This window comes from Anopheles darlingi, chromosome 2 (assembly GCF_943734745.1).
Source record: "Anopheles darlingi chromosome 2, idAnoDarlMG_H_01, whole genome shotgun sequence".
In the NCBI taxonomy this organism is placed as follows: Eukaryota; Metazoa; Arthropoda; class Insecta; order Diptera; family Culicidae; genus Anopheles; species Anopheles darlingi.
This window is the reverse complement of record NC_064874.1, coordinates 83,688,957-83,713,324: the sequence shown is the minus strand read 5'-3', so window position 1 is coordinate 83,713,324 and position 24,368 is coordinate 83,688,957. Positions and strand designations below refer to the sequence as shown.

Genomic DNA, 24,368 nt, shown 5'->3' with positions numbered 1-24,368 from the left:
ACAGCCAGACCTCAGACTCAGCAGCTTCGTCGTCGTCGTCGTCGTCGTTGTGGTCCTGGTCGTCGCGTTACCGCACGGTGTTGCCAGTCGGGTTCAACGCAGCACAACGGCCAAGAACAAGACACCGGGATCGGTGCGGACGGGGACCGGGGACCACCACCGAGCAAGCCAAACACCGCCAACTAATGGCCCTGTACTTACATCGAAGGAGGCGTCTAATCGGTTGCCAAGGCACTCGCCCGGGCTGGCACGACCATCCCGTAAGTCATCGAGGTGGCGAGGAAAATGAGCTTATTTCGCCCGGGCCCGGGGAACGAAACAATGAATTAAAATAACGAGCTGCATGAAAGCGGGATCGAAAGCACTATTTCAAACGGTTTTATCTGATGGCGATATGCTAATGCTTCATTCGATCCCCGAACCCACCCCTCACGCCGGTTTCCTGGCCCTCTCCTATACGCCATTGTCGAGGGCACATCTTCGATCCCAGATACTTTACATTATGGGACGTGTTTAAGCGTCGGTTTACGCGATTTCAGCAACATCGGGTACATCGGTCCCTGCTTCTTCCTTTTCGCCCAGGTGCCCGGTGTATCTCGGTGGGCAGGAGGGACGAGTGAGCTGGCGCCACTACCTGGCACTGCGCGAAGTGTGCGCTCGTGAAATACGTGATTTTGGCATGGAAATGAATGTTCTGTGGGTTGCTGCCGCGTGCAAGGGGGGTGTTCAGTGTATTAACGTATCCGCCACCTTATCTAAATCGATCTCCAATCAGTCACTGTAATGCGTGCTGTGTCGGTTTGGAAGCTTGCTGCAGCAGAGCAGAGTAATCGCGAATGGGCGGGGAAGGGGGACCAATTTGTCGCGATTGTAATTGATGAAGGGTATCTTAAAACTATTGCGGATTGGAGAATGTTTGAAAATGGGAATCGTTTCCGGTGGTAGTACATTACATTTTGAAAAGTGCTTTCTCTGTTTCGTTGCCCTTTTAAGCGTCGCATGAGCATTGCTGTACTTTAAAATCGGTGTTGACTGTTGATCCATTGCGGGGGTTGTATTTTTTTTAAATTTAATAGTGTGTTCGCTAGTCAAAGCAGATAGCTAAATAAGCATGTAAAGTGAATCGGAGTATTCATTTAAGAAAATCTGGTTAAGAGTACAACAACAAACAATAGAGAAACAAATAATAGCGAGGTTACATATATTTTCCGTTGCATGTAATTTTGAAAACAAGGAAGAGTCAGTTTGAAAAACAAATATATTTTTTAAAATGATTCGAACAGAATTGAAAGAATGGTAAAAAAGGAGGTTAAGAAAGGAAAGGTTAATCTTAAAAAAAAGTGTAGTGAGGAGACGTTCAAATGGAATTGATTTGGAAATCATGTAAGCAAAATTTGTGAAATTGATTCAAACTAGGAGCAGAAGCGTTGAGAGCAACACAAAAACTTTAAAAGGAGCAGCATTATTAACTCGTATTTAATCAAATATATTACAGAAATAAGACACTTAAAACAATAAATCATTTAGCAATCATGATACTGTTTAGGATGGCAAGCATTTCTTCGTTTAGTAGCACGATTTCATACTAATCGGCATGCACTAATACCATTCCTGCGCTTAGCTCGAAATACATTTCCTTCCACAATAAAAAATATGCATCGAGACATAGTATCGCCCCCGATTCCAACGAGCATCCTGGCAGAAAAACGAAAATTCCTATTCCACCTGTTTCCCACCATACTAAAACGGATACTAAAGTGTCGCTTGTCAGGCGATCGTATATAAAGCGCTTACCGTGCCACACACGCCCCTATCATCTATGACCACGCCACTTCTGTTCCCGGGAAAACCTCGAGCGAATGGCAATTTATCCATAAACATCATCTACCTTCCTGCATAAACGAACCCATTACCACCATCTGCCACCCTGTACACCGAATGGACACGCAAAGAGTGACAAAAACCGAAAACGGAGGAGTCGGATGTTCACGGAACGAGTTGTCTGCACTCCTTGGGCTGCTGCTTCACACAGGCGATCAGACCAAGGCAATATATGCGCACCGGAGGATACCAGGCCAGCAGACAGTTCGCTTTCATAAATAATAACAGTTCGGCAGAATTCGGCAGACGACAATGTCGGCAGTGTGCGAGAGCACGCCAATAGGAGGTATAGTCTCTCGAGATCGATCCACCTCCTCTCTCCCCAGGAAAAGAGAAACGATCAAACGATGAGGTGCAATTGCAGGTGGCACAGGAGGAAGTAAAAAATATCGTCCAAATGGAATTAAATTCAAGTGACACACACCACCGCTAACCGCCTGCGATTGCAGTAGTGGCCGTTTATTGAGGTAGTGTTGCCGAATGCATGATGGTTCGAAAAATGGTTTTCCCCTTAGTTATGGACGTTCGTCCGTGAGTCGTGTGCTTCGTGCCGGTAGCTTATGTGCGAGGTTCGAATCTTGAGATAGGAAAACGTATTCCAACCGTTCCGTTTGTCACTGTAATCCATGGGTCCAAGGATACGTTCCGAGAAGGAGATTTGAGACCTCGAGAGCAGAGCGACCATGTCATTGCATTTCACAGTTCACTTCGGCCACCGGGATACAGTAGTGCGCTGGTTTAGAATGATTTTGAAAAAAAAAGCGAAAACTAAATTCGTGGGCCAGAGACCCAGCTGCAAATCCGTCGCTTTTTTTTTCGAGGGGCAGTAGCATCTGAAGCAATCGAGACTGCCGAGGAACCATACTTTCGGTACAGTAGATGGTGACCAGGTTAAAAGGGAGACACAAAAACACGCTTCGGCAAGGGAAACCAAAATGAACGCTTACCGAAAACTCGTTGCTCGTTATTCGGAAGTTACGGACGTGGACAACTGCACACGGCCGCTTGATTGAAATAACAGCTCCCCGCACGAACTGACTGGATCCATATCCGATATCCTTCCCGCTAGCTAAAGCGCTCAGATATTGTGCCCTACACTATTGGTTACGTAGATCGCATTTGCCACACTTTTCGCTCTCTCCAAACGATCCGTACTGCCAGATTGAGCTTGTTTCTACCATTCCTACTTCCTCCAGCCGGCGCCGACAGTTTGTCCGCAAGTGGCCACACTGGTGGTGTTGCAAAATGGATTGACCAGCCACGAACGGAGTGTAAGGAGCGTCACCTGGTGATAATTTATTTATTGGCTCCGAAACCCTGGAATCCTGGTACCTCCAATCGCACAATGATCTCATTCGATTCAGCCGGTGAACGTTAAGTGACCGGTACCGGGAGTTTGTCAGGAAGGAGAGAGCCGAGTGCCTTACCCGTTACTTACTGGCGCGGTTCTCGGTACAGATTTCGCCAGACACTTCCAGTGACGGTAAAGCACTTAAGCTGATTTCCGAGTTATGCTTTGGGCCAAACATTCGTCGTATTTGCCATAAGAGGAATCGCGTAAGTGGAGTGTAATGGTAACGTTCGAACCCGGGATGATTGTCAAATGCCCTTGCGTCGTCGTAATGCTGTAGCGTTCTTTATTTCTATTTCGATTCCTGCATCCTGCAAGACTACATAAGCTTGTGTGTTTTTCGTTCCATTACATTAGGATTTAGGAAACGAGCAAGAACAGCACTTAAGAAATGATTTGTCAATGAATTTGGATCATTCTATCGATATCGAAAGAGAATAATGAAATCCATCACCTTCTGTCTAACGCATTCCCTTAGAATAGAATCTCCATGAACGTGTTCAGTCAACTGCTTTGTCTTTCGCAAAATCGTATATCCCATTGCCTGCGAGCATCATTTATCGATTCGGCTACTAACCGAACAAAAAACCGTCGGTTCGTAGCCTCTTTAATTAAACTTTCACAGCTTCCTTGTCAACAGGAGCAATTATCATCGCCCTGGTCCCACAGGAACGTACCTTAAAACGTCGTCCCAGACCAACGCGTAACGTGCCCGATTTGATGAATGTACCGGATTCGAAGTAGTTTGATTAAAATGTCCTCAATTTTGTCGGCCCATTCGGCGTTGATTCGGCAACGGCCCCCTAATTGATGGTCGCAGCGCCGGGATTTCGACCCCTTCCGCCCTTTTTTTCTCTCTCTTCCATCCGGGCAGCCATCGTGTTGTGAAGTCCCAATTTGACGGCTCAATCCGTGCGATGCTTCGGTAGCTCAATCATTTAGGGGCCGCAGTCGTGTCGGCACTGTCGTAGGCTGTGATTGCTATGGCAAACCGGAATCGAGTAGCAGCACCAGACATGAAAGGCACAAAGTGCAGTAGGCTGTGGCAACCAGAGGTCCCACCGGTGGGACGGTGGTAGAGGGATACAGTTGAATTACGCACAAAATTGCTATTTTGGCCGCCAGTAAGGATGAGGGGGGGGGGTGCCGAGTCGAAACGGGGCCAAATGCCTGATTTTAATTACAAACGCATTCACATGAAATCACTCACGGGCAATAAATGACGGACGATCTGTGACATCGATGCTTCCTCGGTCGATGACTTTTTTCTTCAAATTTATCCAATATTTGCGTTTGCGAAACAATATTTCCGCTCGGACGTATCACCTAGCAGGGTTCCTCTCCCCCCCCCCTCCTTCCCTTCGTCATCCTTGAAAGTGGTTGATAGGATTAGGTTGGTTCGCGGTGGTTTGCGTCAGTTTTTGAGCAGCACCTACCGATGCATCCACTACCGATGCAATCATTAATACCGAGGGCGCCAATTTGGTGGCGCCACCAAATGTGCATCCTGCTGTATGGTTTTGATGATATTACGCCATGCCGTGTGCCCCAGCACTCGCAGGTTTAAATTATTATTATTCACAACTCTGGCGAACGGTGCGATCATACGGTGAAATTGGGAAAATCAGTTTTTGGCAGTGCCGGCCGAAAATTAGCGAATACATTCAATATGGTTTCCCCGTCCCCTGCATGCAGCATGCAGCAGTACGACCAGATACAATTCAATTACGTCCTGTTAGCCATTTTGAGGATCTGCCACTCTTCTCCCCCTTTGATGATGAATGTTGCTGATAGATAAGTGCTGATTCGACAGGCACACGTCATCGCGATCGATGCTGATGGACTGACCATTTCGCTCGTGGCCCAAGCGTGCCAATCGCGTTGTACGAATAGTTCAACGGAGCACGCTTGTTGGTCAACGGTTCACGCTGGAGCGACCGCTATAATACAATTACATGTATCGACCGGAAAACATATCATTTTCGTTTATCCAGTCAGATCAACAATATGGGACAGATTTGCTGCGTTGAGTTCGTAACATCAGCGAGGATGAAGCTTGTTTTACAATTCCATAATCTCTAGTGTGCGCGGGATGAGGATTTTAAGTAGTAATTTCCTTGTATATGTATCGGGAGTGATTGGTTATGAATTCAATGTGCTAGATCATCGTTTCATAATCGTCGAACGACTACTATGATAAATAAGCTTTAGACTAACTGAAATGTATTGTACGGAAAAGAATATCATAGGAGCGTGTGGTGACAGCGAAACCAGACAATTCAGTAATGGTGTAGAGATCCCTCATCGTTTTTGTTATAAGATTCTTGCACAAAATTGACCGAAATATTCAGCAGAAATTCCATGTACCAATTTTGAATGTTAGCAATAAATTAATTAATTAATTACTAAGAAGATTTTGGGAAAATTAAAGTACTGTAGACGTTGATAGTTGCTTGTTGATTTTCTTTTTACTTAAGTATTTATCTTATCGCTACCTCTATTTTAATATGCTGTAGTATAGGTTTTAATTACTATTTAACTATTTTATAATAGATAAATTCATAGAATATAAACAGCCTATATTGTTCGATTAAGGTATGGATCCATTCCAAAGCCGCTTCTGTCAAACAAGTTTCATGTTTCGAATCGGAATTGTCTGTTTGAGCTGTTTTCCTGAAAACTGTCCACCAAGCGGGCCCTTAGGTTCCTTCTGCTCGCTCGCTCGATTTTAAGTCAAATTTCTAAACAAATGAGATGCCTACGCGTCGCCACTGAGCGCCACATTTATTGTACTCCGACCCTACCGCTTCCTGCCGCTCGGCATGTGGAAGTAGCTTCATCCGGAATACCTTCGGCTCTCGTGCGAATAATCGATTCCATTAATGGTAGCGTTCAAGCACCGTGGTTAACCCCTGGCCTAGGCCTGGTGCCATGCCATTGGTCGGTCAGTGAAAATAACCATAATAATGTTACCGGGCCGCGTGCGAGCATAAGCACGCTGCGTGAGGCCCGAACCCGTCCGTCCATCTGCCATTTGGACAAAAGTGGACCCCGGGACCCCCGGACCCGTTGGTGATGTAATGTGTGATGCGCAGTCTGCCCCGGCGACGATGCTCGCGCGCCCATCAAACAAAATGCGGGAAAGTTCAAGACGATACCGCGGCCAAACCCGCTCTTTATGCTCTGCACTGTATGAACCGTGGCTCGCAAGATTGATCATGCGGATGAAAGGTGTGAGATGCAGATGAGATGATGACTCCCCTCGGATGGTTTCGGACGTTCGTTCGGTCGTTCGTTCGATCGGCTAGGCCCGCCAGCGAGGTTATAAAAGCATCCACGGTGAAGATCCGCTCGGCTAGTGGCTTATGGCCAGTTCCGGTGTTTGGAGCGGCGGAGTGCGTACCTCGTCCGGTAACAGCTGACGAACATGGCAGTAAGTGATCGTAGAAGATCGATTCGAGGTTGTGCAGTTCCATTACATTCCCTTACTTCGTACCGCGCAGCACGGTCCACTCGTAGGCGTGTGGCGCGTTTGTCTTCTTTCCATGATCATCTGGCAGCTGACGGACGTCCGGGCAGCTTCCCGATGGAGAAAACCTTTTGGTAGAGGTCCGCTGGTGCACAAATCCGATGATAGCAGCTACTATGGAGCGGACTCGGACTCGGAGGATCAACCGGATACGGACTCAACCGAACCCCTTGGACCGTACAGTAAGGACACCAGTTCGGTGGAAATTGAGTTCGATAGTGAAGAGCATCAGGAGCATCACCAGGAGCATCATGGACTGGAACAGTCACTTCCTGCTGGATTCGGCTCATCGGCCGAAGCAGAATCCGGAGAGGAGGATGATGATGAGCAGGCGAATCTCATCGCACAGCTAACTACACTGTCGCACGGTACAGGCAAGACGAAGAAACACAAGGGCCGCAGTGCATCACCACCACCAGTAACGATCGCCGTCCCTTATCCGGTTCACGTCGAGCGGAAGGTGCCGGTGTTCATCGAAACCAAGGTGCCGGTTTACGTGGAGAAGAAGGTCGAGGTGCCGGTCGATCGGCCGTACCAGGTGCCCGTTTACCACCGCGAGGTGGTACATGTTCCAAAGCCCGTGATCTTCAATGTCGATCGACCGTACCCGGTGTATGTGCCACGTACCATCGTTAAGTACGGTCCGGTGAGGGTACGGATTAACTCGCGGTCCCGCTACTAGCTTGTGGCCACGCGAAAACCGACTTACTCCGGGTCCTCACACTGGGAGCCATCCAGACCATTCGCCGGTTGCCAATTTGTCGAGAGACTCGCGGAGAGAAGAGGACTACGGTAACTGGCCAACACCCTTAGGTAACCATAGGTTTTTGGGGGGAGTGAGTGAAGTGGATGGTGGTCGCGGTTCCGCCTCGCTGTACGCCGTGCACTCTACACTCTCCATTCCAGTGCTGTTCGCAATGGCACGGAATCACGTAACGCGCTGCCATTTGATTGCTGAAGTGAGCCACGACGAGTGAGACGAGCAGGGAAAGCAAAAGAGTGTGACCACAACACCTCCGGAGCATTAGAAAGGCCGTTGTTCGAGTGCAAGCGGAATCTGTGGGCGGTTTTTGGTGGACGTTTGGTGGTGTTTTGTTTTTTGTTTCGCGATCCTTACCTATAGGCCTACAGTAGGTATATTGACTAGTAGCTCATACAGTAAAGAGTGCTCTCTTGAATGTACGGGAAAGTCCTTTAGATCAGTGTATCCAATTATAGTGGTTAATGGTATGGATTTTGGCGAACTATGGCCACTATCATCGCGAGGTGAAGAGCATCATCAAGAATACAAGAGCAATGCCCGCAAATCCGGTAGCAGGGATAAGCGTAGTGCTAGTCCATCCTTAAGGGGACACCAGCAGTGCAAGATTCAAACGCATCTCCAAATCCTCTTATCATACTACACACACAATACCGTAAACATGAATAAAGCACCGTGAGCTGGAATAGTAAATGATGTTTCCAGGACAGTGCGCTAAATGGCCCTTGGATACTCCTTCCGGACATCATCGCTTCAGAAAGTGAACGACATCGTGCAATATTCAACAGAAGCATTTTAAATGGTTCTGTCTCACTACAGTAATGAAGTCTTGTCAAATCGTACGACCGTAACGAATCCCGGTGACAGAGATTCTTTATAAGTCCCGTTGCCCTTCCCCTGGACCGGCTCGTATTCGTCGAAGAGCAGCGAGAAGCAGATCCTACTCGGTCAGTAAATTGCCTACATCGACGAGTGCACAAAGCGTATTTCGTAATAGATTGTGGTTCATATTTCTAGTTCCGGTCACACCGCCCGTACTTTCAGACTCTCGAGGCGGCATTGGAACCATAGAGAGAGAGGGAAAGAGTGGACGTCCTTTTTTACGCAATCACTTGTGCCATTGTCCATCCCGGTGGTAGAACGATGCAACGAAAGCCCCCAGAGTGGGGAAAGACGCATGGCAAGGATAGTCGTCGTCCATAGCGTCCTGGATACGATGTGTCGGGATAGTCCACGCTAGGCATTGTCGGTGTTTCTCTGTCTAAACTGTTATGATTTGTACAGCCTGTTCTTGACCGCTACTGCGTCCAGTTTGCAGCAGCAGCAGCAGCAGTAGCTCCATCGTGCAGCATTACTTAGAGTGCCTTCATAGAATGGTCAGAACGATGGACGATGGGTGAGGTAACGAACATGCAATTTGTAGATGAATCCATGAAAGAGTCGCACTCGCACACAAAAACGAAAGGAAAGAAAAGTGGAAAATGGGGGGAGAAACGAGCGTGTATCGCCTGCTCCGTATTGTATGCGGGCGTAAAAGGAGCATCATCTTGGCGCAAACGGTCCACCGATGGGCCACGCGTCCGGGCACCTCGAGCTTCATCAAAAACGAAGAAAAAAAACCGGAACGAAGAGCACAGAGCACAAATCTCCGGGAAAACCGTTTGTTGACGATATATTATCGCTTTACAGACGAAGAAGGTGGAAATGGAGACGAGATGGAGCTTGATGGGTATCACTACGACCGCCGGAGGTCCTTAACGACCCTTCCTGGTGCTGCTGATCCTGCTGTTGCTGTAAAGCTGACCGCAGGGACACAGGAAATGGAGCGCATCCTGCCGGCGGCCAGCACTCCTTGCATCTTCTTGAGGACCGAGTCGACGTCCACCAAGACCGCTGCTGCTGCTGCCGCTGCTGCTGGTCAACGACGAAGACCGGGTCACCGTGATGCAATCCGCACACATGGTATCTATAAACATGGAAACTATGATGAGTTTATGATTCGCCCCCGGGAACGAACGAGGAAACCGCCGAGGAAGTGCTGCTATGGCAAGAATGTAATGTTCAACCGATTCCTGGTCGGGCATGCGGAGAATGCCCCCCGGGGAGGGGCAAGCATACAAGAATTGGATTCGTCTCCTTTTTTGTCGCTTTGATTTCGCTAGAATGGACGATGGAGGACTGGCCGGATCTTAGCTGCAATCGTCGAGAATGGTTTTCAAATCGATGCCACGATACTGCGGTATGCGTTTGCCGGTTGCAGGGCGTGGGAATCGCTCTTGCCGACGTAAAGATATATGGAAACGATTGTTCAAGGATTGGTTTCGAGTGTTGTTGGGACACAATGGTGCAACAATGTGTGTGTGTGCAGTTACTTTCATTGGATGACATTTTGTGGATGGCATGAGGCACTAGTAGTAGGGATTCGTGTTGACGCAAAAGGCGAAAGCACACAACAACTTGGTTCCGTTGCCATCGAAGTGGTCCAGTATATTGTTTCCCCTTTTTTTGCTGTCACATTCTAGCACACCATGAGCTTCAATCATGGCGATGGCCGCCAATGTTTGACAGCTGGACAAGTACTACAATGTCACTTTTCATAACGCACGCTGCTAGCGGAGGGTATTAACTGACGAGCGACATAATGTCCCAGTGTGCTCCCCCATCAATGGGTTAATGCTCCATCGTGAGCCATGGATCGCTATGCTTCAACCCAAAAACCATCGCACGGGGATCACTTTACATCCCTGGTCTTCCTGCCTCCTGCCTGCTTGCTCACGGCAATACGCAACGAGCTGCCTGGATAACGGCGGTAGATAGTTTTATTTCAACGACGAACGATGACGATAAGACCAATAATGCTGTCACTGAAACCAGGCCAAGCACACACACACATACATACACACGGTTGCGCGTGCAACGACTTGTCGATGAGTTAGTGTAGAGGGGGCTGTTTCCACCTTCCCTAGTCCCGAGTAGTCGGTCCACTATTTCTCTCTCTCTCTCTCTCTTGATTACAAAAGCAGGATGGTAAGATGGTGTCCAATAAAAAAGGGGATGTTTCCTCTTTATCCGTGTGCTCTAGGGTGTAGGGCAGAGAGGACGTTAGTATAGTGATGGCGCAAAAGAATGGACAATGGATCCCTGGATCATTGTTGTACGACATGCAATATGGCTTTCAATCCGAAAGAACCGTTTGAGGGGAAACTTAGTGCTAGAGGAAGGTTCCCTCTAACCGCACACCGCTCAGAGCTAACCCGCTCTAGACGCATCTCACGCTGTGCAATACTGTTAGACCCCAGAGCGAGAGAGAGAGAGAGAGAGAGAAAAAAAAGAAAAAAGATGACGGAGAAAGGATTTACTCGGATTGCCGGTAACTACGGGAGGGACAAAGGGCATGTGGCGCAGCTAGCTGGCTGGCTCGCTGCAGCACCAGTAAAAGTGACTTATCTTAATGAAGTGCTCGGTGAGTTCGCCCAACAGCAAACCTACCGGACTGTTGATTCGAATCGCCTTCCCCAATCCTACTTCAAACCGCCTTCCTTCGGTGGCGTTCTGATGGGATCAGGTCTCCACGGGTGATGTAGAGTAGATATGTTTGCATTATTCAATTGCCCATCATCATTACGATGATAGAATAGAGGCCAAGCTGCTCCTGCTGCTCTTTGCCCTCTTTCTCTCTGCCGCTTGCCATCTACAACCCATTGTCGGCCAGCCCGTACAAAGTATCTGATTGCGCAACACATTCTTCAGCATCTCCTGACCGTTCACCATTTTTGGGCCAACTTTGCCCCCATCCGGTTCTGCAAAATATTATAAATGAAGACCAAATGACTGCAAGATGTACAGCCAGCCGGTTCGGTTTCGCACAGAGGTTCGATCGGAATAAAAGTCAAATCCCATCAGCATGATTGATCGATGGGCGCTTTATGACTTTGACGAGCGACCACTGCTGTGCTTGTGCTGTACTCCACCTGCTCCTCCTACTCCTCGACAGCTCATTGCGGTGGCCCAATTGTGGTGACCTCTGGCAGCGGGGGTAGGAATGGGTTTTTTGAACTATTAAACATTCCGTTTCCGGTCCAGGATTTTTGGGGGGTTCATGATGGGTCCGTGTATCGGGTTACTCTCCAGTTTCCCCGTTGGAATGGCCCACTCCGCAAGAGTACGGCCACTGCCACGTTACACAAACAGAACAGAGCAGAGCAGAGCTTCGGCAGCTCGCTTTGATGTTCCGAACGCCCTAGCATGCCCCGTTCGGTGCAGATCTGATGCCCACTCGTCGTTGACGGAGAAGCCGAAGGGGTCAATGCAGAATGATGATGATGATGGCGAGGAGGAGTGGAATCTGCTGAGCCTGTAAAATGAAAACCACGCACCCACGATCAGTCCGGGATGCTGGAAGCGGAAAGTGCGGATTTTTGGGGTGGTTTCCGAGTGCTAATAGAGTGCAGCATAGCGGATGTGTACTGAATCACTATACCACATAGGTTCAATTCGGAAAGGGAAATGGTTTTCCCCCCGCTCCGTTTTTTTCCGGTTTTCCTTTCGCTTTGCAGACCGCACTATTCGGTAATTGATTTTGGAGTGCATGGAGATTTCTTTTTCGCTCTTTTAGAGGAGGCCGATTCGTAAACTGCATTAAGAATTTCTGATTCACTTTTTTTGAAACATTTCCATATTTTATGCCCTAGAATGTAACGATGTTGTTTACTTTTAATTGATTTTAAATTTTTTGCTGTAGAATTAAGCAGAAAGTGAGGCAAATAAAACAAATGTTTACGTTGTTGGTTTAGGGATTTGTTTTCCATTCCTTTTTTTTCAATTTTCATTAGCTTCGGCACATGCTTTTGAGCTTTTTACAGAGATTTCACCAGTTTTTAATTTGTAATTTTGCACGCAATATATTTATTTAATAAATTTATACCGATTGCGCGTTTTATCATCAATTCGTCATTTCAATACGATTCGAGTTTGTTACATCTAGAACATTTAATCAAGGCGTATAGCACTGATTACAAAATATTATTACATCATAGAAAAAGCGGTTGATACGAACAAAACGCTTAGTAAACTATTTAATCATTTCATAAAGCCGGCCTCATGAAAAGGCTTTCTGTTAATATTCATACCGCATACCAATAGTCTCACTCACTCACTGTCACTATCATTACAAACGGGCTATGAAAATGCAGCACCCTCCCTCATCTCACCATCAGCCGCATACGGATCGTTAGGTAAGTAGATCTGATCCTATTTACAATCCCCCTCGACCACCACCACCACGGGCCAGACGTGCACACAACGATGATCGTGATGCTCTCGCCGCCGGTGACCACACACCAGTCGTTAATTAGATTTAATCATAACCCCACACACTGACAGACACACAACACCCAGTCGTTAACGAACCATCGTAATTGGCCACCCACACAAGGCGGTTGGTTGGTGCCGGTGGTTGGAAGGTGGAAAATTCGGATTCGGGTTTTTTGTGTCGTTCGCGAAAAACCAACAGACGGGCGGATTGATTTTACACAAGCGAACGATTCACTCCCTGCCGCTCGTCATTGTTTTTTTTTCTTTTATTTCATTTTCTGCTGGTACTGCTAATGATACTTGCGGTAAACCTCAGTGTGCGAGTGCGACACGATGGTACTGGCCGGAGCAGGGACGGCATGCAGAAGTACGGCCGGCGTAGCAATGACACGCGTACCAGGCTGGTGCTTCTCCTGCTGCCGTATATCAACTCGCGTGTGTAGCCGATCGAGTGCTGTCGCTGCCACCGGGCGCCGAGTAGGGAATTGAGGGGTGATGGCCGCCGATCGCTTCGGTACCGCTCCATACAGCAGATGCAGATGACTCTGAACGGGAACGACTGGACGAAGAATGACCGGTGCCGGTGTCGCGATCGCAACCGGTGCGATCCGATCGGTGCGATATTGATAGGCATAGGCCACTCCTGATCGGTGCTGTAGTTCCGCCTGGCACACGACCATTGCCATCAGCAGCAGAATTCCAACTCCAAAGCCCTACAGGGGAAAGGAGTAAAAAACGCGGATTATCTGAGATGCCAAATGAGACACTCAACGAAATCATACCTTCATGTCGAATGTATCCGGATGATGTGTGGCGAAGAAATGGTACAGCTTCTAGGGGTCCGTACTAGTTTTTATACTTTGGATTGACTTGCTCGCCGTCTGACCTACACGCACCGGTGCAATCTTCTACGACACACGGAGGTCTCGCGGTTTATTGACGCGCCCAGGTCATGTCAGCGGCCAGGTCGTCGGCCAGGCTTTGGCGAACGCGCTTCGTTTTATGGTTGCGTAGCGTTAGGAAACATCCTTCCAGACGTCATCGTACGTGGTCGGTGCAATTTACGATCGGCGAACGATCGATCTTTCGTGATGCCGCACGATCGGTTGTTGTTTTTTGCACAATAGCTGCTACTGTTGCTGCTGCCTTGAAGCCTTGAGCTCAGGAGCTCATTACGATTGCCTCACTCAATCGACACGTGGCGCAGCACGGTGGAGATGAAGAAATGGAAGACCAACGAGCCTGTTGAGAAGAGAAATCCGTGATTTTTTTTACCAAGTTGCAAGACTAAGTAACCTGAACCTTGTAAGATATGTTTAATCCACTGTTCTGTTCTTTTGTAATCAGACGTACTTGCATTAGAGCTCAACTCGTCAAAAGAAGCGTCAAAAGTATGCATTAGGTTTGCCCGTAGCTGCCTACTAGTCTATAGACGTTTAAACAAATTTAGCCCTAAAAATTATATTTAAATAGAGAATTCCGGACTATTTAGTATAATGGAATACGTTCCGTCATTTATCGATTCTGTGTCTAGCCGCCATCCTCCAATCGAGAACAGTTTACTGATATTCCCGGATCCAATAACTAGATGCATCTTAGTAAACACCGCATTGCTTAATAAGTATTACGGCACCATCTTGTTGCACCAGCAAGGCCTTCTTGATCCAAAATGCTTCAAAAAAATTTGCAGAAATAGTTCAGCAAAGATTCTAAACATCGTAGAAGTCCGCGAAGGATCACTTACCTCCCCAAAGTATTCCTCACCAAAGGAGCTTCGAATCCGCTGCTTGGAAGATCCTTGTTCATGACTGGAATCATAAAACAATATTAAGCAACCGACCACACCCTCACACACATATTCCACGGCTTACCGTTAATCACAGAATCCCTGTTCACACTCCCTGGCGAAAACCTTTCGAAGTCCTTCCTCAGAGTGAGTCTGGCGTACCCTTCACCTTCCAATAAATAATGGGATCGCCTTGCTACTGCTGCTCCATATTTTGGGCCACCGTATTTCATCGGCTAACACACCTTACCTGCTTCCAAACATGCGGCACACACAACATGCACGGGAAGGTCCTTGCCTTGATCGAGAAAGTGCCGACGTCGTCGAGAGCAACTTCAAGAACGGCACGAGCGCCGAACGTCCGCCGCATTCTCACGAACGTCCGCCGGGAGTTGCGGTGCGCTGTAAATTGCGATATCAAGACGTATAAATTTCGGATGTTTTGTAATTATTTAATGTGGTTTTCGGCCACACACACACACACCATCCAGCCCAGCCGGTGTGTTCTATCGCGCCCATATCCTAATTTATGTTGCATATTAACTTTAATTGGTGTCTCTCTCTCTCTCTCTCTCTCTGTCTCTTGCATCCACGTGGCACGGCACGAAGGGCGTGATCATAATGGATGTGCTGCTAATGTTTTTGCCTCTTTTTCTTTCCTTCTCTCGTTCTCTCTCTCTCTGTCTCTCTGTCTCTCTACGCTTATGTTGCGGCATCGCTTCTGATGGTCGTTCATGGCCGATGCTCGATGCTCGAGGGATGCTTGTTTACAGTGGTCGGTGTTGCTGTTGTGGCGCCACAATTGTGCACAGCGCAGGTGAACCGTTGAAATTGGTGTCCATTGGTGGCATTCTGGGAGGGGCTGCTAGTACCGTCCCATGCGCCCCTTGGCCCCCCTCTTTGCGTATCCTTCTTTTTTGCCCTTCGGATGTGTTTTATCTTTTCCTAGCATAACCTCACCAGGCACCACCATTGTCTCTGGCTGCTGTTGTCGCAGTCACTACTTCCATGCGAGATGCTCCCTTCAACCACCCTCCCCGCCAGCCCTTTTCCTTGTCACCAAATTACGCTACACATTCCGTGTGCTCAACACCGTGTTCTTTCCAGTTGAATGGCGCATTTCCTGGGGAAACCATTGGGAAATGAGGGAAGGGAATACCTCGAATACCGAATGCACCTGTGCACCAAGGACAGGACCGCTGGGTGCCGGACACCCGGGCTCGGTGTTAAAGCTACTACGCCCCGCCACTAAGCAACTTCATTGCTCGTGTTCACAATCGATACACGATTCGTAAGTCGTGTTGTGGTAACAAGGATTCAGTGGGGAGGAGGGGGGAGGGGGTGCTTTTACCAAACACCAGGGCAGCTTGCACGTTTGTTGCTCTTGTCCTTAGACACTTTGCTGCTTGCTACAGCATTCCATTCCGATACTATGCGGAGGCTTCGGAGGAAATAAATTTTCCCTCGAGGAAGGTAGCATCGGTTTCAGCAGCATCCTTTTAAAGTAGCAGGACAAATGAGGGCTAAAGTACTTTTGCATCTCATGCTGGCCCCAGCCAACGTAACCAATGTAATGCTTAACAGAAGTGTTGTACAACATCGTTCATGTTCGAACTGCATGTAACCATTTTTACAAGAAGTAATTCTAGTCCCCGAACCTATTTCCGTGTAGCCATTGTTCCGGCCATCCTTCAACAGGGATCGAGTCTCCGGGGAATCTCCAGCGATTCGAAATCTAATATGCTTCAGTTTACGATTTCTCCTGTCACCCCGCGGCATCAATTAAAAAACCGCCAACTGCGCGTATGTAACAACGCAACGACGCCCTTTGCTGGACAGAATGCAGTGGACCATCGTCCATTGGTCAGAAGATGGTATGGAACAATTTGTTCTGCTACCTTTATCATACCTCCATCATACCGCTGCTAGCTGGTGATAAACATGGGCGCAAAATGACACCAAAAACAAAAAACGACAAACGGTTTTAGAGAGAGAGAGAGAATGAAAAAGATGGAGTAAAAACCATCGTCCAGTTGCATCGCCACACACAATCGGGCACAATTAAACTGTTCAACCGAGAGACCGGAGAAACGGGGGAGGCACTCCCTACTGCAGCTCCTCATAATCCTCCACCCCAGGACCGGTGCAATAGGATCGCATCTGGTGCGCTTCATGCAAAGCGAAGGGAACAACTCATCGGACGATAGTATTGCAAAGCATCGCGTGGTCCAGGCAACGAAAAGCGCTGTCTCCTCGGTAACCAATGTTGTCAAGGCACTGGCCTCGACAGGACCCGGACTAAGTATTTGTTTTTTCCATGTTTTACTCATCTTTTTCGAAATAAAAGAACGCGTAGCGGATGAACAACCATTCAGAGCGTACAAGCGCACCCCCCCCTCGCCAAGATCGACAAACACGACAAGACGCGTGCGGTAGTGCGGTTCATCCATCCACAATGCACCACGGATGCAGCCGCAACCATGGCAACCATTAGACGGCAACCAAAGGCAAATGGTGAAAGCATTAGCAGCGGCGACATGCAAAGACGTCGCGTTGACCACGAGCGGTCCAGCGATCGAATTAGACCGGAAGACATAAATGCATAGAATACCGTGCTACAGCATAGGATGGAACCTTTCATCCCGGTCCGGTCCACACGGTCGAGCGAGTGAACGATAAGAAACAAACACACGCGCACACATACCACGGACCGTTGCACCGTTGGAAGCAGAGCAGCGAGCTTCGATATTGTGAAAATGCGGAAAACACTCCGCACAGTCCGTCCAGCATGGCAAGCTACGGCATGGTGTAGCAAAAGGACAACCCGCGCGAAACCGGCCACCATCAATTTCGTGTTGTAATAAATTCATGAGAAAATTGGAAAAACTGCATGAAAAATGGAGTAATAATAATTGCCAGCCTCGCTTTCCATTCCTCCTGCTTCTGCTGCTGGAGGAGGAGGACGAGGAACAGGAACAGGAGGAGGAACGTCCAACAAACACACTTGCTCGCAGTCCCCGTTGCGGACAGCCGGTGGACATGGAAATATAGAATGAAGGCAATCCTTTGGCGGACCGGAAAGGGACAAAAAAACGAACCGTCCACCATCCCACAAAAGCAATCCGACCACACACAAACACTGCAACTGGATCTGCAATTGCTAAAAGGCAGGCCAGAGTCAGAGAGAGAGAGAAAGAGAGCGAGAATGAGCGCGGAGAAAGCGGGAGTCATGAATTGTGGTCACACACACAGTGCGCAGTGGACAGCGTGGTGGAAAAAGCGTAATAATAGCAACCGGCAGTGGAGTGTAAGGATCGAAGGGACAGGGGTCGAGGGGATGTTGGGATGAGCGTTTCGGGTTGGCCGCAGACCCCCCCCCCCCCCCCCCCCATTAGATGCACTTGCGATCGACCGAAAACTCCGGTCCGGTTGGTACCGGTTGGTGGCTGAATTCTGCGCAGCAGCTTGTAGCAAACCCGAGAGCCGAGCCGAGCCGAGATTTGTGGTCAGCCAGAGATGTCGAAACCCGTAACGGACCGGTGTGTCGATCGGTGTGTGGCCAAACCCGAGAATATGGACAGGGACATGTGCGCGAGTGCGAGTGCGATTTTCCACCACTGACGAGGGGAAGGATATGTGTGGACTGTGTGCCTGACGGGTACAGCGGTTTCCGAAAAGGTATGGTTCTCGCGGTGGCCAAACATACTTCTCCGTGTGCTCTAGCATGTTTTTTTGCGGGCACAAGTTTTTGTCGCAATGGTTCACTCCGCCTTGCAGTAAACGTTTTGGTAAATTTTTAATTTCATTCTTGATGGTTTTAAGGGTAAGTAACGATTTTTTTCCCCAAAACTAATCTTCTGTTTTGTATATTTTTATTAAATTGAATGGTAGGTAACTGGATCATTTTCCAGTAAATTACACAACTTGTTTACATCTTTCTTTTTGTTTTTGGATAATTTTATGTTCCACTTTTATTCGATTTCAATTTTATTTAAGGCGATTCGAGCGCCAAACATTCGAGAGCCAAAAATATAGCCCATCGAAGAACGTATTTTCATATCCTTTTAAACGGTTTTTTTTTTACCGATAAAAATGTTGTATGATCCTCGACCCGAATTTTTCAGTAAGCCCTGTATAGCAAAATCAAGAGCCAATTGGCAGTTTATTGAAATTTAATTGCATTAATATTTTCAGAAGGAATCATTAATATTAAGAACGTTTTCCTAATTACCCTCTGTTCGTTCTTCAAACACTGCAATAATACTTCAAATAACCACCAAGCAGGCGAAGACGAAGGGATGGATCCGAGCTGATGCTCACGAAAGCATCTCCATAAAACAAGGACTCCACCTCCAACAAGGAACGCACTCCAATGGAAGTCCCTTGCGCGCATTCGCATAAAGTAATAAAACGCGCTTTGCTATGAATCAAACTCGTTTCTATTGGATGGCATGCAACCCATTGATGTCAGACGGTGCGATGCGAACAACTTTCGCCCACTTTCGTGCATCTGGAGCGATCCCGGGGATCTGGCATGCTCCCGTTGTCCCGGTGGAGCATCCATCCCCTTTCCCCTCATCACTCCTAGCTACTTCCTATCCTCTATCTGCGTCGTCGCTCTTCGCGCTATGATTTGCGATTCTCGCGATCGTGGCACTAGTGCTGGCGCGCCTAGCCGGGAACCGGCGGCTGCCACTAGAGCTGGGTGACAGGATTTGTGTGTGTGTAAAACCCCCGTGCTTGGTCGGAGTGCCCCCCCCCCCCTCCCCCCGGTGGCGGGTTTGCATGTGTAATGTTGGAAAAAGTGTTGCAAGATTGCGAATAGCGCAGGAGAGCAACGTTAGTGCCTTCAATTGGCAACCTTACTGAATTGTATATGTGTGTGTGTATGTGCTTTGCATTGTTTTGCAACAAACGCTCCTCCTCCTCCTCCTCCTGTCCCAACAACCGGGAAAAGGGCAGTCTTCTTTGAGGAAACTGCCTTTATGCCTGTCGCCAGCTTATGGTGTCGGACTTCGGTCGCTCGTTCGCTCGCTCGTTCCCGCTCCGCTTTGTTTAGTGGTTACGTTATTAGATTTTGCTTCACGGTGATTTTAATTCTCCAAGCTCCAAGGCCCTGTACCGTCGGCTGAGGGTAAGCGGTATCTGCGGAAGTGCCTGCGGGATGCCAACGCTGGCCGCCGGGGACCCTCGCGGCAGCGAATAGCTAACGATTGTCGGCTAGCTAGGTTGTTGTTCGGGCTTCCCATGAGCATGAGGTTAGTTTGCATCACCCACCCACTCACTCTTTTGCTCTTCTTTTCCCCCTTCCTCCTTCCATCACACATCCCTCCACCGGAAAAGAGGATCTTTTTGAATTTCTTATAAATTATGGATTCATTGTTCTCGTGCGAAAACTGTAAAAGCAAAATATTTCTCCAGGCTCTGGTCTAGCTCCGGCGAACGAGTATGGCGGGAATCGCCATCGAGGGAAGCGCCATAGAAAGGGGTGAGAAAGAGGGAAAAATATGGTCGCAAATTATTTTAGAAAAAACCATCTCTTAAAGTAAGAGGCCAGAACAACGCGCCAAAAAGGATTCATTTCGGGAAAGGGAAAGCACCAACACCACCACCACCACCACCGGACGCAGGACGACCAAACAGCGACACGAAACCGACGTGACCGAGCAGCGCGTTGCTTTCCCCCGGTGGTAAAAACCATCCACCTCCCCGTTTTGCCGAGATTTTTATTGTTTTCCCCGGGCACAACACAAAAAAATGGGCGCAGGGCATGCTATAAGCATCGAATGCCGGAGGAACGTGGAGTGGAGCTGCAGCATCAGCTGCACTTTGGCAAAGTCGCACAACCGTGTAGCCGATGCTGGCGTAAGGACACATAGTACACAGGAACACAGGCGCCTCCACCACCACCACCACCACCACCAGGACCTAGATAAGGTGGAAATGTATCACAACAAAAACCTCCGTGAACCCGAAACAACGATGACGTCCGGTGCTCGCTGCATGGCATTCCCCACCCCTTTCTTCCCTTTCTTCCTTTTCACTCCCTCACACACACACACGCTCCCCGTGCTAGCGCTGGGTGGTTTGTGTCGTGAAGCATGATTTGAAATTTGAATTTATGAAACGCGAACCGTACAGCGTACACGCGATGCATTCGCATGATGGAAAAAGGGAAGCCGCGCGATGGCCTTCTCGTGCTGTGTGCGTCTTAATTTTTGCCAACGTGGCCCACTGGCCCACCCCACTCCTTTTCCCCTTGCCACCCGGGTTTTTACTGACTGCAACGGGCCACTGGCCAAGTTTCGTGCAGCAGCACCACCGGAGGGAGGAGGAGGAGAAGAGTTTCTGACGTTGTGGGACAAAAACGAACAGGAGCAAAGTTCCAGTGTAAAAGAGAAAAGCGGAAAAGAAAAAGAAAGAAAAGAGGGATACAAAGGGCAAACAATGATTTCTTTCAATTTAATAAAACCAAATGCATCCCCCCACCCCGGGTGCAGTGGGACAAAGAACAAAGCAACAAACAACGGAACAGGGTGCACACGGGTGCACACAGGTGCAACGAGCGGTAAGACACCTGAATGGTTCGCACACACATTTCGGGGCACATTTCGAACCCACGGCATCCCGGTCCTGACAGCGATGCCGAGCGCAATAAATTATTATTTCATTTTTAAAAGAATTCTCTCTCTCTCATCAGCAGTAACGTTCCAGCCAGCGGTGAACCCCGTGCCATGGAGACGCCTGCAATTCCCTAATGCCAACGCTGCCGGAGGAATCAAAGCGTCAAAAAGGTTGCTACTGTTGCTGTTGCTATGGTTCTTGAGTTAGTTGAGTTGAGCTCACGCGCTGCAAAATTGCAATTTCTGCATTCAACACTGCATCTGCATTCCGGGCTACTTTGTTTTCATTCCAGAAGACAGTTGACAGTTCTAATGTTGATGAAAGACGGAAATATCCAACAAAAACGGGATCGTTTTTTTTTTTTTAAACAATCACCGACCATTCCTAACCAATGGACGGTTCACTTTATTCCTCGTTTCACTTCCGTGCTCGCCACGACCTTATAGCCGACCCCCCCCCCCCCCCCCCCCCTGACTCAGCACCTGAAAACGGTGCACCTGAGAACGGCACTCGCCAGTGTTAGTGATGGTGCTTGTGGACCTTCTTGATCTGCACGGTCACCGGGACGGCCTTCTCGACGTACACCGGCTTCTTCACGTACACCGGGTACGGTTTTTCGACGTGCACCGGATATGGCTTCGGTACCTCGACGTACTCCTTGTGGTAGACCGGCACCTCGTACGGTACCTTCACCTCAACCGGCACCGGGCGATCCACATGCACCGGCACCTTCTTCTCCACGTACACCGGCACCTTCTTCTCGATCACGAACGGTACCTTCTTCTCGACGTGCACCGGATAAGGGATCTTCACCGGCACGGGCACATGCTTCTCCACCTCGACCGGATACGGTACCGGGACCTTCTTCGTGATCGTCACCGTCTTTACGTGGTGATCCGAGCGCTTCTGTACGCTCTTCGCTTCGCTCTCGCCGGATTCGATCGCTGCACCGGCGACCAGCGCCACCATCACGGACAGCACAATGAACGTCTGCGAATGGGAGGTACAAGGGAAAAACGATGAGATTGAGATGAGATGTCGTTTCGCCAAGATCGCCGGAGCTTTCGCCGAATGAAATTTGCAAACCGGGAAAATCCCCAGCGATCCGGGACCGGGAGCACTTTCACTTCGAATGCCACGCGTTGACACTTACCTTCATGTTTTGGGACGTGTAACGGAGATGTGGGAACAGGTGCTGCTACTGCTGCTGCTGACTGCTGGACAGATCGTTGGTAACTGATGTTGTTACCAGAGCACCAACCGTACTTTATATAGTCCGACTAGCACAATGCCTCCGCTCGGACCAGCTAGCCGGCTCCAACCAGCCAGTCCGCCACAAATCGGCTAATCGACGGCGACCGAATCGAATCCAGCGTCCAGCGGTTCCACGCGGAGGTGAAGGCCCCACGCGTGCACACAGCGGCACAGAGGGCACACACTAATGCACAGGGGGCCCACAACATCGGCGTTGGCCATTTGCGATTATGTCACTTGGGGGTTTTGTGCCGCCGGAGACACCTCCGAAAGCCGGCGTTGAAATGGATCCATCAGGTGCCGGCCATTTCTTAGTCGCAAACCGTTCGCTGCAGTTGAATGCGTTCCAGTTTCACGTCACGTGGTGCGCGGTTATCGTGCGTACCCTTTTCGGCCACCGAATATCGGCCACCGCGCATCGCGACCACACAAGACAAACAGGTCCTTGCAACATCCAACAGTAACGCGACGGTTGACGGTGATAACGAAACGCATCGTCGCATCCTCGGCTCATCGTCGTCGGCCGGTCGCACGGTTTGGCCAAACCGCTGCCACCACATCGAAGCAGTAAAACCCCATGACCAGCTTGGGCCCCAAGTAGCATGCCCCGTGAACTCCTTTCGCGAACTCAATGACCGGTGATGAGTAGAAAGGGTGCCGGCATTCACTTACTCCAAAACCTAAGTGGCCCCGCGCCTTTCTGATGTCTTCACACGCATCGTTGCACTGTCGGAGTGTTTTTCACACCGAAAAGTTACAAACAACTCGAGCTACGAAAGGTTTGCAACATGTGGGGACGGGGTCGTTTTGGTGGTGACATGGCACGTGCCAGTAGCTGGAAAAGTGAATCACGGGAAGTGTGCTCACGATCCGTCATCCGGCATATTCTCAAGTGGTGTGGTTTTATGGTTCGCGATCAGGCGTGCAGCAATGTGTGGAATCCGGTTTCGAAGGAATGGAAAACGGAAATTGCGCGGCGTGTGAAATATGTTTTTTTTCCGGTTTCAAGTATATTAAATTTGTGTTTTAATTTGATGTTCACAATTTTTTGCTAACAAAAGATATAAATCAATTGGGTAACGTTGAGCGAGAAATCGGATGTTGCTGAACAGTCGCTGCACTGATTGAGAAATAGCGATACAGCATCCTCACGGATATATTGCCTTCGTACAAACATATTAATTTAACACAAACATAACACAGTAATATTTATTTTAAAACTTGCTTCTACGTACTGAGTTTTATTAGATGAGATGCACAACAAATTTTCTACCATTATCTATTTAAGGCACAAAATATTATCAACAAAAAGTATCTGTCGAGGCGGACACTAGAACATTCCTATGAATATTGTGAGATTCCATGTTGTATGTGAAATCGTGTAGAAACCTTTCTTTTAAAGGCTACAGTTGTTTAATGCAGTCTGTATTACGTTTTGGTTTCGAAAAAAAAACCATTACACAATTAAAAATTGAACAGCAATTGAATTCCACTTCGAATGTAGTTCGTCATAGCTAGATAATATTAAAATTAGCAACTAAACTATTAAAAAGACAAGGAATATGGAAATACATAAAAAATAAATAAATAAACAATCAAACTTATCCTCGTACAGCTCTATGGACGTTCAAAGTGGGTTGCAAATATTTTAACTAATCCTTCTCGATCTTCGGATGAATTCACTATTGTGTTTCGACGTCAATGCGCGACGATAAAGTATTTCAATCAATTCACTTTCCGAAAAAAACAAAAACCGGCGTCAGTGTCCGGTTTCGGTTAATTGACTCTCGACCCTCGTCACGGGACGCGAATCCAACTCAGCCAAACGCACCCATCTCTCGATCTCGATTGACAGGGAAGCGGGCCTTCA

At 48.5% G+C, this 24,368-nt stretch overlaps 1 protein-coding gene across 1 annotated transcript; it reads right to left on the bottom strand.

Moving 5' to 3' along the window:
* Positions 1-20,438: 20,438 nt before the first annotated feature.
* On the bottom strand, positions 20,439-22,415 carry LOC125959591 (mantle protein-like). The gene is given in 3 exon segments (XM_049692417.1): positions 20,439-20,548; positions 21,742-22,234; positions 22,398-22,415. Coding segments are annotated over 3 exon segments (609 nt in total). The 5' UTR covers positions 22,404-22,415.
* Between the last annotated feature and the right edge of the window lie 1,953 nt (positions 22,416-24,368).